This window comes from Bombina bombina, chromosome 6 (genome assembly GCF_027579735.1).
Source record: "Bombina bombina isolate aBomBom1 chromosome 6, aBomBom1.pri, whole genome shotgun sequence".
Taxonomy (NCBI): domain Eukaryota; kingdom Metazoa; phylum Chordata; class Amphibia; order Anura; family Bombinatoridae; genus Bombina; species Bombina bombina.
This window is the reverse complement of record NC_069504.1, coordinates 1,126,178,579-1,126,194,901: the sequence shown is the minus strand read 5'-3', so window position 1 is coordinate 1,126,194,901 and position 16,323 is coordinate 1,126,178,579. Positions and strand designations below refer to the sequence as shown.

At 39.3% G+C, this 16,323-nt stretch overlaps 1 protein-coding gene across 2 annotated transcripts in view; it reads right to left on the bottom strand.

Moving 5' to 3' along the window:
* The window catches only part of STK38L (serine/threonine kinase 38 like), a 205,875-nt gene that overhangs the window by 59,052 nt on the left and 130,500 nt on the right, over nt 1-16,323 (bottom strand). For both annotated transcript variants that reach the window (XM_053719097.1, XM_053719096.1), the window contains 2 exons: nt 3,342-3,464; nt 1,886-1,969 (listed from right to left, as the gene is read on the bottom strand). In XM_053719097.1, coding sequence (XP_053575072.1) covers nt 1,886-1,969; nt 3,342-3,464 — 207 coding nt within the window. The remainder of the gene's footprint in view (nt 1-1,885; nt 1,970-3,341; nt 3,465-16,323) is intronic.

Below are 16,323 nucleotides of genomic sequence, written 5' to 3'. Positions count from 1 at the left end.
TCCTTTGTTGGGAAGTATACCTAGGTAGGCTGAGAAGCTGGGAGCTTGCTGCCGATTGGTGGCTGCATAGCCGCTTTTCATTCGCTTACAAATGTATTCAGCTACCCTGGTAGAGCATTGCTGCTCCTTCAATAAATCATACAAAGGGAATGAAGCAAAATTGATAACAGAAGTAAATTGGAAACGCTCCATCTGAATAAACAAAAAGTCATTTCTCATGTCACATGACATCACCAGCACATAACGCACAGCAGACAAACACATCCTACAGGCACATCGGGAGCTGGTAACATTTATGTATAAAGTCATCATTCTAGCAACTAATAAAATCTGTTACACTCACTACAATACCAAATACAATCTGTTACACTCACTACAATACCAAATACAATCTGTTACACTCACTACAATACCAAATACAATCGGTTACACTCACTACAATACCAAATACAATCGGTTACACTCACTACAATACCAAATACAATCGGTTACACTCACTACAATACCAAATACAATCGGTTACACTCACTACAATACCAAATACAATCGGTTACACTCACTACAATACCAAATACAATCGGTTACACTCACTACAATACCAAATACAATCGGTTACACTCACTACAATACCAAATACAATCGGTTACACTCACTACAATACCAAATACAATCGGTTACACTCACTACAATACAAAATACAATCGGTTACACTCACTACAATACAAAATACAATCGGTTACACTCACTACAATACAAAATACAATCTGTTACACTCACTACAATACAAAATACAATCTGTTACACTCACTACAATACCAAAGACAATCTGTTACACTCACTACAATACCAAAGACAATCTGTTACACTCACTACAATACCAAATACAATCTGTTACACTCACTACAATACAAAATACAATCTGTTGCACTCACTACAATACCAAATAAAATCTGTTACTCGCACTACAATACCAAATAAAATCTGTGTTACACTCACTACAATACCAAATAAAATCTGTGTTACACTCACTACAATACCAAATAAAATCTGTGTTACACTCACTACAATACCAAATAAAATCTGTGTTACACTCACTACAATACCAAATAAAATCTGTGTTACACTCACTACAATACCAAATAAAATCTGTGTTACACTCACTACAATACCAAATAAAATCTGTGTTACACTCACTACAATACCAAATAAAATCTGTTACACTCACTACAATACCAAATAAAATCTGTGTTACACTCACTACAATACCAAATAAAATCTGTGTTACACTCACTACAATACAAAATAAAATCTGTGTTACACTCACTACAATACAAAATAAAATCTGTTACACTCACTACAATATAAAATAAAATCTGTGTTACACTCACTACAATACCAAATAAAATCTGTGTTACACTCACTACAATACCAAATAAAATAAAATTGTAGAAATCATGCAAAAAGGTAAAATGTAATCAGTAAATAACAAAGGTTTAAGGCTAAATGCAAGGCCAATTAATAACACAATTATACAAAGAGTTTCAGCAGTGACGATAAATAAGACAGATTTACCAACGATTGTATATTGCAAAACGGTCTAAATAAATTTGAAATAATCTCTTTATGCCCTTAGTTACTAGAGGGGGGCCGTGACACATTGTACAACAAAAAGCTACAGTCCTCTCTTGCAGACAAGGGTTAAACTGGCAAAAATAAAGCAACCTAAAAATAAATTCATGACATAATTGAATTTTAAACACCTTTCTAAAACTTCTTACCCATAAGCCTTATGGTTTGCATTCTATATTTATAACACGATTTCTAGCAGTCTGTACCATCGTCAAATTAAAAAGTTTAGTACTAGTGAGGTGACTAATACACCTACCTGTTCCTTCTCCAGCATGTCCGCCTTTCTTAGTATCTTCATTGCATAAATATGACCAGTATCTTTCTTCTGAACGAGGCGTACCTACAGAAGATTCCACCGTGATTATAAAAGGGCACATTTGTAATGCAATATATATACATACACACGGGTGAATCATATCAGTATAATTTATTAGACAGGGGTTAAAAGCTAATAGCCCAAGGGGGGAAGTTACTAGTCCACTCAGTGCTAAGAAGATAGGAAAAATCATGTAACAAAAAACAAAAAAAATGTCTTCATGGACCTCGCTTTATACACAGGGGCACAGTCAGGCTGGAACAGGACAGGACTTCCCCAAACTGTTGCCATAAAGCTTGAAGCGCCAAATTGACTAAAATGTCTTTGTATCCTGCAGCATGAAGATGACCTTTCACTGGAACTAAGAATCATTGTGCACAACTCTTGTATAGCTTTATAAAAGATAAGTCTGTGTGCAGCACACACACGTGTAAATCACAGACACGTGTAAATCACAGACACACAGCACAACTCAAGTATAGCTTTATAAAAGATAAGTGTGTGCAGCACACACACGTGTAAATTGCACACACGTAAATCACAGACACACAGCACAACTCAGGTATAGCTTTATAAAAGATAAGTCTGTGTGCAGCACACACACGTGTAAATCGCACACACGTAAATCACAGACACGTGTAAATCACAGACACACAGCACAACTCATGTATAGCTTTATAAAAGATGAGTCTGTGTGCAGCACACACACACACGTGTAAATCACACACACAGCACAGCTCTTGTATAGCTTTATAAAAGATGAGTCTGTGTGCAGCCAGCACACACACGTGTAAATCACACACACACACACGTGTAAATCACACACACACAGCACAGCTCTTGTATAGCTTCATAAAAGATGAGTCTGTGTGCAGCACACACACACACACGTGTAAATCACACACACACACACGGTAAATCACACACACAGCACAGCTCTTGTATAGCTTTATAAAAGATGAGTCTGTGTGCAGCCAGCACACACACGTGTAAATCACACACACACACACGTGTAAATCACACACACACAGCACAGCTCTTGTATAGCTTCATAAAAGATGAGTCTGTGTGCAGCACACACACACACACACGTGTAAATCACACACACACGTGTAAATCACAGACAAACAACTCATGCTTTGCTTTGTCCCTCAATCCCTAGAGAGTACAAAAATCTAGTTCTTTATCCTAGGTTACCAAATGCTACAAAATTACCGAAAACCTGCTATTTGATTTGCATTTCAGCCACTCTAGGGGACGTGGGACATGTACATTTTTTTACACAAAACAAGGTGTTTAATGTCCTAGTGTTTTGGGACAATATTAGACGTCTTTTTACAACAATTTGCAGTTTAACAATTTCTAATATTCCAGTTACATTAGCAGAAAGACAAACCTCTCCAAAAGCGCCTCTGCCAATGACTTTCAGCGACTCAAAGTCATCTAAGCCAAGCCGGGTTCTCTTGAGACGCAGGAATTCTGTCTCCTTACGTGCATGCTGCGATCGGCGTAGTTTTTTCTAAAAAGAAAAATGTTTAAATACTTTGTACAATTTGAATTAAGTTTTTTTCCTGCACATGTGAAAAACAGAAAAAAACAAAACAGATACTTTCAAGTTATATTTTTTTAAACATTAAGAGCCAAAATAAATTAAAATGTATGAAAGAAATAACCAAATGTCAAAATTGTTTTTGTGAGTCATTTACAGAGATCAAAGCTACAAATATGAGCAAAATATATCAGCATAACGACTAATAAGTTATAGACCATTCGAAAAGCTAAACAGGACAATTATATATCCCAGCCTCTATCCTGTGCACAGAAACCAAAGACCTCTGGCACAGACTGCAGTTACATCCTGATAACATACTTAGTTTTGGGTAAATAGCTGTGGAAAAAAAAAATATATAGGAGGATGGACTATAAAATATGATAAACACAGAGAGAAGTGCATTCACAGGAACGAACAACCAGCTCAATACCATTGTTAGCCTGTTCTATGCCGATTTACTGCCTGGGTGCAGCTTCTTTTAGCCCAGTAATGCTTTTCACAGAGTAGAATTTTCCTGTAGTATATCAGTCTGATCCCGCCTATTACGGTCAGTCCAGCGTCGAAATACCAGCCAATTCCTCTCTGAATAAGGAACACAGCAACCCGAGACAAACATTTCAGCCTTCATTGGGCCTCGTCAATGAGGTGTAGCCATATTCCCCCTAAGCACACTGAGCATGGAGTCCACATCTGGTTGCCCTATCTCCCTTAGGGAGACTAAATAAATACTTAGAGAAGCGCACTCTCAGGAACGAACAACCAGCTCGTCAATAAGGTGCAGTCATATTCCCCTAAGCACACTGAGCATGGAGTCCACATCTGGTTGCCCCTTTTTCCCTTAGGGAGACTAAATAAATATTTAGAGAACCGCACTCTCAGGAATGAACAACCGGCTCGTAAATAAGGTGCAGTCATATTCCTCTAAGCACACTGAGCAAGGAATCATCATCTGGTTGCCCCTTTTTCCCTTAGGGAGAAATAATATGCACAAAAAAGGAGCAACCGGACGTGGATTCCTTGCTCAGTGTGCTTAGAGGTATATGGCTGCACCTTATTGACGAGCTGGTTGTTAGTTCCTGAGAGTGCGCTTCTTTCTGTGTATATAATATGGAATATGGACAGAGAAATTAAGATACATAGGGTAACATTAAATCTCTGTTCACATTTCCACAAAATTATTTAGTTTCTAGTTAAGAGATAAGCTGTGTCAAAACAAAGGTGGGTAAAAATTCCTAAAAAAAAAGAGTTATCAGTAAAATACATGTTTGTAATTAATTTCAACACAACCGATAGAACGCAGAAGCAATAGATTTCACCCTACAGCTTGGTCATTCTGAGGTTTTCATTTTTTAATCCAAGGTGTTCAACCTCCAGGTCGTTAAAGCAAACTTCACCAAAAAACATAATTTATGTAAGAACTTACCTGATAAATTAATTTCTTTCATGTAATTGGCAAGAGTCCATGAGCTAGTGACGTATGGGATATACAATCCTACCAGGAGGGGCAAAGTTTCCCAAACCTCAAAATGCCTACAAATACACCCCTCACCACAGCCACAATTCAGTTTAACGAATAGCCAAGTAGTGGGGTGATAAAGAAAGGAGTAAAAAGCATCAACAAAGGAATTTGGAATAATTGTGCTTTATACAAAAAAAATCATAACCACCATAAAAAGGGTGGGCCTCATGGACTCTTGCCAATATGAAAGAAATGAATTTATCAGGTAAGTTCTTACATAAATTATGTTTTCTTTCATGTAATTGGCAAGAGTCCATGAGCTAGTGACGTATGGGATAGTAATACCCAAGATGTGGAACTCCACGCAAGAGTCACTAGAGAGGGAGGGATAAAAAATAAAATACAGCCAATTTCTGCTGAAAAAATAATCCACAACTCAAATAATAAGTTTATTCTTATGAAAAACTTAAAACATCAGCAGAGGAATCAAACAAACAACTGCCTGAAGAACTTTTCTACCAAAAACTGCTTCCAAAGAAGCAAATACATCAAAACGGTAGAATTTAGTAAATGTATGCAAAGAAGATCAAGTTGCTGCTTTGCAAATCTGATCAACAGAAGCCTCATTCTTAAAAGCCCAAGAAGTGGAGACTGATCTAGTAGAATGAGCTGTAATTCTCTGAGGCGGGATCTTACCCGACTCCAAATAAGCTTGACGAATCAAAAGCTTTAACCAAGAAGCCAAAGAAACGGCAGAAGCTTTCTGACCTTTCTTAGGACCAGAAAATAGAACGAAAAGACTAGAAGTCTTTCTAAAATCTTTAGTAGCTTCAACATAATATTTCAAAGCTCTTACCACATCCAAAGAATGTAAGGATCTCTCCAAAGAATTCTTTGGATTAGGACACAAGGAAGGAACGAAAATTTCTCTACTAATGTTGTTAGAATTCACAACTTTAGGTAAAAATTGCAAGGAAGTCCGCAAAACCGCCTTATCCTGATGAAAAATCAGAAAAGGAGATTCACAAGAAAGAGCAGATAGCTCGGAAACTCTTCTAGCAGAAGAGATAGCCAGAAGGAACAACACTTTCCAAGAAAGTAGTTTAATGTCCGAAGAATGCATAGGCTCAAATGGAGGAGCCTGTAATGCCTTCAAAATCAAATTGAGACTCCAAGGAGGAGAAATTGATTTAATGACAGGCTTAATACGAACTAAAGCCTGAACAAAACAGTGAATATTAGGAAGTTTCGCAATCTTTCTGTGAAATAAAACTGAAAGAGCAGAAATTTGTCCTTTCAAGGAACTTGCAGAATGGATAAACCCTTATCTAAACCATCCTGAAGAAACTGTAAAAGTCTTGGAATTCTAAAAGAATGCCATGAAAATTTATGAGAACAACACCATGAAATGTAAGTCTTCCAAACTCTATAGTAAATCTTCCTGGAAACAGATTTACGAGCTTGTAACATAGTATTAATCACCGAGTCAGAGAAACCTCTATGACTTAGAACTAAGCGTTCAATTTCCATACCTTCAAATTTAATGATTTGAGATCCTGATGGAAAAACGGACCTTGAGACAGTAGGTCCGGCCTTAATGGAAGTGGCCAAGGTTGGCAACTGGACATCCGAACAAGATCCGCATACCAAAACCTGTGTGGCCATGCTGGAGCCACCAGCAACACAAACGATTGTTCCTGCATGATTTTGGAAATCACTCTTGGAAGAAGAACCAGAGGCGGAAAGATGTAAGCAGCATGATAATCCCAAGGAATAGTCAGCGCATCCACTGCTTCCGCCTGAACATCCCTGGACCTGGAGAGGTATCTGGGAAGCTTCTTGTTTAGATGTGAAGCCATCAAATCTATGTCTGGAAGACCCCACATCTGAGAGAACACATCTGAATGGAGAGACCACTCCCCTGGATGTAAAGTCTGACGGCTGAGATAATCCGCCTCCCAATTGTCTACACCTGGGATATGAACCGCAGAGATTAGACAGGAGCTGGATTCCGCCCAAATAAGTATCCAAGATACTTCTTTCATAGCCTGTGGACTGTGAGTCCCACCCTGATGATTGACATATGCCACCGTCGTGATATTGTCTGTCTGAAAACAAATGAACGGTTCTCTCTTTAACAGAAGCCAAAACTGAAGAGCTCTGAAAATTGCACGGAGTTCTAAAATATTGATTGGTAATCTCGCCTCTTGAGATTTCCAAACCCCTTGTGCTTTCAGAGAACCCCAAACAGCTCCCATACCTGAAAGACTTGCATCTGTTGTGATTACAGTCCAGGTTGGCCGAACAAAAGAGGCCCCTTGAATTAAACGTTGGTGATTTAACCACCACGTCAGAGTGTCGAACATTGGGATTTAAGGATATTAATTGTGATATCTTTGTATAATCCCAGCACCATTGATTCAACATACAAAGCTGGAGAGGTCTCATGCGAAAACGAGCAAAAGGAATCGCGTCTGATGCTGCAGTCATGAGGCCTAAAACTTCCATGCAAAAAGCCACTGAAGGCGCTGACATACTGCAACCAATTTCAAACGTCTCTTGTCTGTTAGAGACAGAGTCATGGACACTGAATCTATCTGGAAACCTAAAAAGGTGACCTTTGTCTGAGGAATCAAGAAACTCTTTGGTAAATTGATCCTCCAACCATGTTTTTGAAGAAACAACACTAGTTGATTTGTGTGAGATTCTGCAGAATGTAAAGACTGAGCCAGTACCAAGATATCGTCCAAATAAGGAAACACCGCAATACCCTGTTCTCTGATTACAGAGAGTAGGGCACCAAGAACCTTTGTAAAGATTCTTGGAGCTGTTGCTAGGCCAAATGGAAGAGCAACAAATTGGTAATGCTTGTCTAGAAAAGAGAATCTCAGGAACTGGTAATGTTCTGGATGAATCGGAATATGAAGGTAAGCATCCTGCAAGTCTATTGTAGACATATATAGTGGCCTTGCTGAACAAAAGGCAGAATAGTCCTTATAGTCACCATCTTGAAAGTTGGTACTCTTACATAATGATTCAAAATTTTCAGATCCAGAACTGGTCTGAATGAATTTTCTTTCTTTGGGACAATGAATAGATTTGAATAAAACCCCAGACCTTGCTCCTGAGAAGGAGCTGGCATGATTACCCCTGAAACTTCCAGTTCTGAAACACACTTCAGAAAAGCCTGAGCTTTTACTGGATTTACTGGGATGCGTGAGAGAAAAACTCTCCTCACAGGAGGTCTTACTCTGAATCCTATTCGGTACCCCTGAGAGACAATGCTCTGAATCCAAAGATTTTGGACAGAATTTGTCCAAACATCCTTGAAAAGCCTTAATCTGCCCCCTACCAGCTGAGCTGGAATGAGGGCCGCACCTTCATGCAGATTTAGGGGCTGACTTTGGTTTCCTAAAAGGCTTGGATTTATTCCAACTTGAGGAAGGCTTCCAATTGGAAACAGATTCCTTGGGGGAAGGATTAGATTTTTGTTCCTTATACTGACGAAAGGAACGAAAACGATTAGAAGTTTTAGATTTACCCTTAGGCTTTCTATCCTGAGGCAAAAAAACTCCTTTCCCCCCCAGTAACAGTCGAAATGATAGAATCCAACTGAGAACCAAATAAATAATTCCCTTGAAAAAAAAAGATAGGCAGCAATCTAGACTTAGAAGTCATATCAGCATTCCAAGATTTAAGCCACAAAGCTCTTCTGGCTAAAATAGCTAAAGACATGGATCTCACGTCAATTTTGATATCAAAAATAGCATCACAAATGAAAAGATTAGCATGTTTCAGTAAACTAACAATGCTATAAACATCAGGATCCAATTCTTGTTGCACTAAATTCTCCAACCAAAAAGTTGAAGCAGCTGCAACATCAGCCAAAGTAATTGCAGGTCAAGGAGGTTACCTGAATATAAATTGGCTTTCCTTAGAAAAGATTCAAGCTTCCTATCTAAAGGATCTTTAAAGGAAGTACTATCTTCCATAGGAATAGTAGTTCGTTTGGCAAGAGTAGAAATAGCCCCATCAACTTTGGGGATCTTTTCCCAAAACTCTATTGAAACTGTTGGTAAAGGATACAATTTTTTAAACCTTGCAGAAGGATTAAAAGGAGTACCCGGCTTAATCCATTCCTTAGAAATTATATCAGAAATAGCATCAGGAATAGGAAAAACCTCAGGAGTAACCACAGGAGGTTTAAAAACAGAATTCAAACGTTAACTGGTTTTAATATCAAGAGGACTAGTTTCCTCAATATCCAAAGTAATTAATACTTCTTTTAATAAAGAGCGCATATATTCTATTTTAAATAAATAAGAAGATTTGTCAGCGTCAATATCTGAGGGAGGATCTTCTGAATCAGATAGATCCTCATCATAAGAGGATAATTCATTATTTTGCCGGTAATTTGAAATTTCATCAACCTTATGAGAAGTTTTAAAAGACCTTTTACATTTATTAGAAGGTGGAAATGCAGACAAAGGCTTCAGAATAGAGTCAGAAACAAACTCTTTAAAATTCACAGGTATATCATGTACATTAGAGGTTGAAGCAACTGCAACTGGCAATGTACTACTACTTATGGAAATACTCTCTGCATGTAAAAGCTTCTCATGACAACTATTACAAACGACACTAGGAGATAAAATCTCTGCAATCTTACAGCAGATAAACTTAGCTTTGGAAGAACCGATGTCAGGCAGCAATTTTCCAGTAGAAACTTCTGAGGCAGGATCAGATTGAGACATCTTGCAGAATGTAAAAGAAAAAACAACATATAAAGCAAAATTATCAATTTCCTTATATGACAGTTTCAGGAATGGGAAAAAATGCAAATAGCATAGTCCTCTGACTAGAAGAAAGCAAGAGGCAAAAAGCAAAGGGGTAATAAATAATGAAAAAAACTTAACACATCCGGAAATGACACACTTGCGTCACTAATGACGCAACCCTGTGTGAACAACCCGGCGTAAACTATGACACCGGAAGTGACGAACTTGCGTCAATGAATGTGCCTTCCCGCGCCAAAAATTCTCGCGCCCAAAATAACGCAATAAATAGAAGCATTTTGCGCACCTGCGAGCCTAATCCAGCCCGCAATTTAAAACAAAGTAGTCAATTGAAAAAAGACAAACCCCAGGCAAGAAAAAATATTTCATAATATTATACTTTCCCCAAATATGAAACTGTCAATCTGCAAAAAGGAAATACATGAACCTGACTCATGGCAAATATAAGTACAATACATATATTTAAAACTTTATATTAATGTATAAAGTGCCAAACCATAGCTGAGGTGTCTTAAGTAATAAAAAACATACTTACCAAAAGAAAACACCCATCCACATATAGCAGATAGCCAAACCAGTACTGAAACAGTTATCAGTAGAGGTAATGGTATATGAGAGTATATTGTTGATCTGAAAAGGGAGGTAGGAAATGAATCTCTACGACCGATAACAGAGAACCTATGAAATTGACCCCCGTTAGGAAAATCACTGCATTCAATAGGTAATACTCTCTACGTCCCTCTGACATTCGCTGTACTCAGAGGAATCGGGCTTCAACAAAGCTGAGAAGCGCATGTCAACGTAAAAATCTTAGCACAAACTTACTTCACCACCTCCATAGGAGGCAAAGTTTGTAAAACTGAATTGTGGGTGTGGTGAGGGGTGTATTTATAGGCATTTTGAGGTTTGGGAAACTTTGCCCCTCCTGGTAGGATTGTATATCCCATACGTCACTAGCTCATGGACTCTTGCCAATTACATGAAAGAAATCAGTGTGGTTTTGGCAACCAAACATTGTAGTTTATCCAAAAGGTGCCTTTTGCATCAACAGAAGGAAGCAACGTCTGATCGGTCCTGCATTTCCAGAAGCAATTTGATAACCACACATGCACATAACTACCATCTGAAACACTTTTAAGCTTGATCTTCATTAAATCTAACAGGAAACCGCTCAATTCTCTATAAGATCTCTAAAGCATCTGCATTTAGAATGTATTCTTATAGTATCCTGTTGTCTCAGTTTGGTTTTCTTTACCAGAAACAGGGGCTTTTAGGTTCCTTACAGAAGCTTTGCTGTTTAGGAAAACATCTATTCTTGTATCATTACATGGAGACTTCTTGTTCAAACAAGTGTTGTGGAATATTATTCAAAAAACTAAATTTATGCTTACCTGATAAATTACTTTCTTTTACGATATGACGAGTCCACGGATTTCATCCTTACTTGTGGGATATTAACCTCCTGCTAACAGGAAGTGGCAAAGAGCACCACAGCAGAGCTGTATATATAGCCCCTCCCCTTCCCCTCCACCCTCAGTCATTCGGCCGAAGGTATAGGAAGAGAAAAAGGAAAGGCTAAAAGGTGCAGAGGTGACTGAAGTTTACAAAAAATATAAAGAAAAACTGTCTTAAAAAGAACAGGGTGGGCCGTGGACTCGTCATATCGTAAAATAAAGTAATTTATCAGGTAAGCATAAATTTAGTTTTCTTTTACAAAGATATGACGAGTCTACGGATTTCATCCTTACTTGTGGGAAACCAATACCAAAGCAATAGGACACGGATGAAAGGGAGGGACAAGACAGGAACCTAAACGGAAGGCACCACTGCTTGAAGAACTTCTCCCAAAAACAGCCTTACAAATCTGTTCAACAGATGCATCGCTTTTAAAAGCCCATATGGAAGCCACAGCCCTAGTAGAATGAGCCGTAATTCTTTCAGGAGGCTGCTGTCCAGTAGTCTCATATGCCAGGTGGATGATACTTCTCAGCCAAAAAGAAAGAGAGGTAGACGTAGCTTTCTGACCCCTACACTTTCCAGAATAAGCAATGAATAAAGAAGAAGATTGACGGAAATCCTTAGTTGCCTGTAAGTAAAACTTTAAGGCACGGACCACATCCAAATTATGCAACATATGCTCCTTCTTAGAAGAAGGGTTAGGACATAAGGAAGGAACAACAATTTCCTGATTAATATTCTTATTTGAAACGACCTAAAAACAGAACTTTCCAGGATAACAATTTGATATCCATGGAAAGCATGGGTTCAAACGGAACCCCTTGAAGAACTCTAAGAACTAAATTCAAACTCCAGGGAGGAGTACTGGGTCTAAATACAGGCTTAATTCTAGATAAAGCCTGACAAAAAGACTGTATATCTGGTACATTTGCCAAACGTTTGTGAAACAGAATTGACTAAGCTGAAATGTGTCCCCGTAAGGAACTTGCTGATAACCCTTTCTCCAATCCTTCTTGGAGAAAAGGCAGAATCCTAGAAATCCCAACTTTACTCCATGAGTAACTCTTGGATTCACACCAATAAAGATATTTACACCATATCTTATGATAGATTTTTCTAGTGACAGGCTTTCTAGCCTATATCAAAGTATTGATGACCGAATCAGAGAATCCTCGCTTCGATAAAATCAAGCATTCAATCTCCACGCAGTCAGCTGCAGAGAAATTAGATTTGGATGTTGGAAAGGACCTTGAATGAGAAGGTCCTGTCTCAATGGAAGTTTCCACGGTGGCAGAGAGGACATGTCCACTAGATCCGCATACCAAATCCTGCGTGGCCATGCAGGCACTATCAGGATCACTGAAGCTCTCTCCTGTTAGATTTGAGCAATCACGCGAGGAGAGGAAACGGCGGAAACACATAAGCTAGGCTGAACAACCAAGGCACTGCCAAGGCATCTATCAGTTCGGCCTGAGGATCCCTTGACCGGGATCCGTATCTTGGAAGCTTGGCATTCTGTCGAGATGCCATCAAATCCAATTCCGGTCTGCCCCATCTGAGAATCAATGAGGCAAATACCTCCGGGTGAAGTTCCCACTCCCCCGGATGAAAAGTCTGCCGACTTAGAAAATCTGCTTCCCAGTTCTCTACTCCTGGGATGTAGATTGCTGACAGATGACAAGAGTGGGCCTCCGCCCAACTGATTATCTTGGATACCTCTATCATCGCTAAGGAACTCCTTGTTCCCCCCTGATGATTGATAAATGCCACAGTCGTGATGTTGTCCGACTGGAATCTGATGAATTTGACCGAAGCCAACTGAGGCCACGCCTGAAGCGTATTGAATATTGCTCTCAGTTCTAGAATATTAATTGGAAGTAGAGACTCCACTTGAGTCCAAACACCCTGAGCCTTTAGGGAGTTCCAAACTGCACCCCAGCCCAGAAGGCTGGCATCTGTTGTCACTATCACCCACAAGGGTCTGCGGAAACAAGTCCTTGGGACAGATGATCCGGGGACAACCATCAAAGAAGAGAGTTTCTGGTCTCTTGAGCCAGATTTATCTGAGGAGATAAATCCGCATAATCCCCATTCCACTGTCCGAGCATGCATAGTTGGAGTGATCTGAGATGAAAGCGAGCAAATGGAACGATGTTGATTGCCGCTACCATAAATCCAATTACCTCCATACACTGAGCCACTGATGGCCGAGGGATGGACTGAAGTGCTCGGCAAGTATTTAGAATCTTTGATTTTCTGACCTCCGTCAGAAAAAATTTCATGGCTACCGAGTCTATCAGAGTTCCCAAGAAAGGAACCCTTGTCTGTGGGACAAGTGAACTCTTCTCTATGTTCACCTTCCAGCCGTGGGTTCTCAGAAAAGACAACACTGTGTCCTTGTGAGAGTTTGTCAGATGATATGTTGACGCCTGAATCAGAATATCATCCAGATAAGGCGTCACCGCTATTCCTTGCGGTCTGAGAACCGCCAAAAGAGACCCTAGAACCTTCGTGAAGATTCTGGGTGCTGTGGCCAACCCGAAAGGAAGAGCCACAAACTGATAATGTTTGTCCAAGAAGGCAAACCTTAGACACCGATGATGATCCTTGTGGATTGGAATATGAAGGTAAGCATCCTTTAAATCCACGGTAGTCATATATTGACCCTCCTGGATCATTGGTAAGATTGTTCGTATAGTCTCCATTTTGAACGATGGGACTCTGAGAAACTTGTTTAGACACTTGAGATCTAAAATTGGTCTGAAAGTTCCCTCTTTTTTGGGAACCACAAATAGCTTTGAGTAAAACCCCTGTCCCCGTTATAATTTTGGAACTGGATAAATTACTCCCATAGTAGAAAGGTCTTTTACACAGCGTAAGAACGCCTCTCTTTTTATCTGGTTTGCAGATAACTTTGAAAGATGAAATCTCCCTCTTGGGACAAAGTCATTGAATTCCAATTGATAAAAGTGGGTCACTATTTCTAGTGTCCAGGGATCCTGAACATCTCTTACCCAAGCCTGAGCAAAGAAAGAGAGTCTGCCCCGTACTAGATCCAGTCCCGGATCGGGGGCCGCCCCTTCATGCTATCTTAGGAGCAGCAGCGGGCTTTTTAGATTGTTTACCCTTATTCCAATTCTGATTAGGTCTCCAGACTGACTTAGATTGGGTAAAATTCCCTTCCTGCTTTGAGGAAGAAGAAGCAGCGGTGGGTCCTCCTTTAAAGTTCCAAAAGGAATGAAAATTATTCTGTTTACCCCTCATTTTACCGATTTATCCTGAGGTAGGGCATGGCCTTTACCTCCTGTAATATCAGAAATGATTTCCTTCAATTCTGTCCCGAAAAGGGTCTTACCTTTAAAGGGAATAGCTAAAAGCTTATGTTTTGATGACACATCAGCAGACCAAGATTTGAACCACAATGCCCTACGTACTAAAATAGCAAATCCTGCATTTTTTGCAGCTAATTTAGCAATTTGAAAAGCGGCATCAGTAATAAAAGAATTAGCTAGCTGAGAGCCTTAATTCTATCTAAGATGTCATCTAATGGAATCTCAACCTTAAGAGACTCTTCTAGAGCCTCAAACCAAAAAGCTGCTGCAGTAGTTACTGGAACAATGCAAGCCGTAGGTTGTAAAAGAAACCCCTAATTAACAAATAATCTCTTTAGAAGACCCTCTAATTTCTTATCCATAGGGTCTTTGAAAGCACAACTATCCTCAATGGGTATAGTAGTACGCTTAACTAGGGTAGAAATAGCTCCCTCTACCTTAGGGACCGTTTGCCATGATTCCCGAATGGTATCTGATATGGGAAACATTTTCTTAAAATTAGGAGGAGGAGAAAACGCTATACCTGGTCTATCCCATTCCTTTCTAACAATTTCTGAAATTCTCTTAGGAACCGGAAAAACATCAGTGTAAGTAGGTACTTCCAAATATTTATCCATTTTACACAATTTCTCTGGAGGAATCATAATAGGGTCACAATCATCCAGAATCGCTAAAACCTCCCTAAGTAACAGGCGGAGGTGTTCAAGTTTAAATTTAAATGACATAGCATCCGAATCTGTCTGAGGCAAAACATTCCCTAAATCAGAAATTTCACCCTCAGACAGTAATTCCCTGATCCCAAACTCAGAGCACTGTGAGGGAACATTGGAAATAGCTAATAAAGCATCAGAGGATTCAGTATGTACATTAATACCTGACCTACTGCGTTTACCCTGCAACACTGGAAATTTAGACAATACCTCTGTAAGGGTAGTTGACATAACTGCAGCCATCTCCTGCAGAGTAAAAGAATTAGACGCACTAGAAGTACTTGGCGTCGCTTGAGTGGGCGTTAAAGGTTGTGACATTTGGGGAAAATTGGATGGCATATCCTGATTCTCTTCAGACTGAGAATCATCCTTAGGCACACTTACTTTATTTAAAATATGCTTTTTACATTGTAAAGCCCTTTCAAAAGTTACACAATGTTAGAGGGGGTTGCACAATAGCTTCTAAACACATAGAACAATGAGAAACCTCAATGTCAGACATGTTGAACAGACTAGTAATACCACAAAAGTCGTTTAAACACTTATTTATAGCATAAAATAAACATTAGAAAAAACGTGTACTGTGCCTTTAAGAAAAGAAAAAGTGAACAATTTTTCCAAAATGCACAAAAAACGTTAAATTATTTCCAAATTTAACTTAAATATCGTTGGTTAATCCAAAAATTACTGCACCCAGAAGCAAGGGCAGAAATAAGGCTTTAGAAGTACTTATATAAACATCTAGTCAAAAGATAGATAAAAATACACTCTGCACCTCCCCACAGCTCTGCTGTGACGCCTACCTGCCCCCAGAGTACTTCAAATCAAGTTTCCAACCCTTCAGACCAGCTACACAGTCCAAGAGCCACCAAGTTACTGTTTGCTGCTGCTAAGCCTGAAGAAAATGCGCCAGAATAGGCTCCGCCCCTTAAGGTCAAAAGTCGGAGTAGGCCCCAAACACTGCATGGGAAATGCAGTTTTGCACTAAAGTAGAAATACACACACAATACAACCCTCAAGCATAAAACCAATAAGTTTTAAGTGCCAAAAATAAAAAACATCAAATTGTCT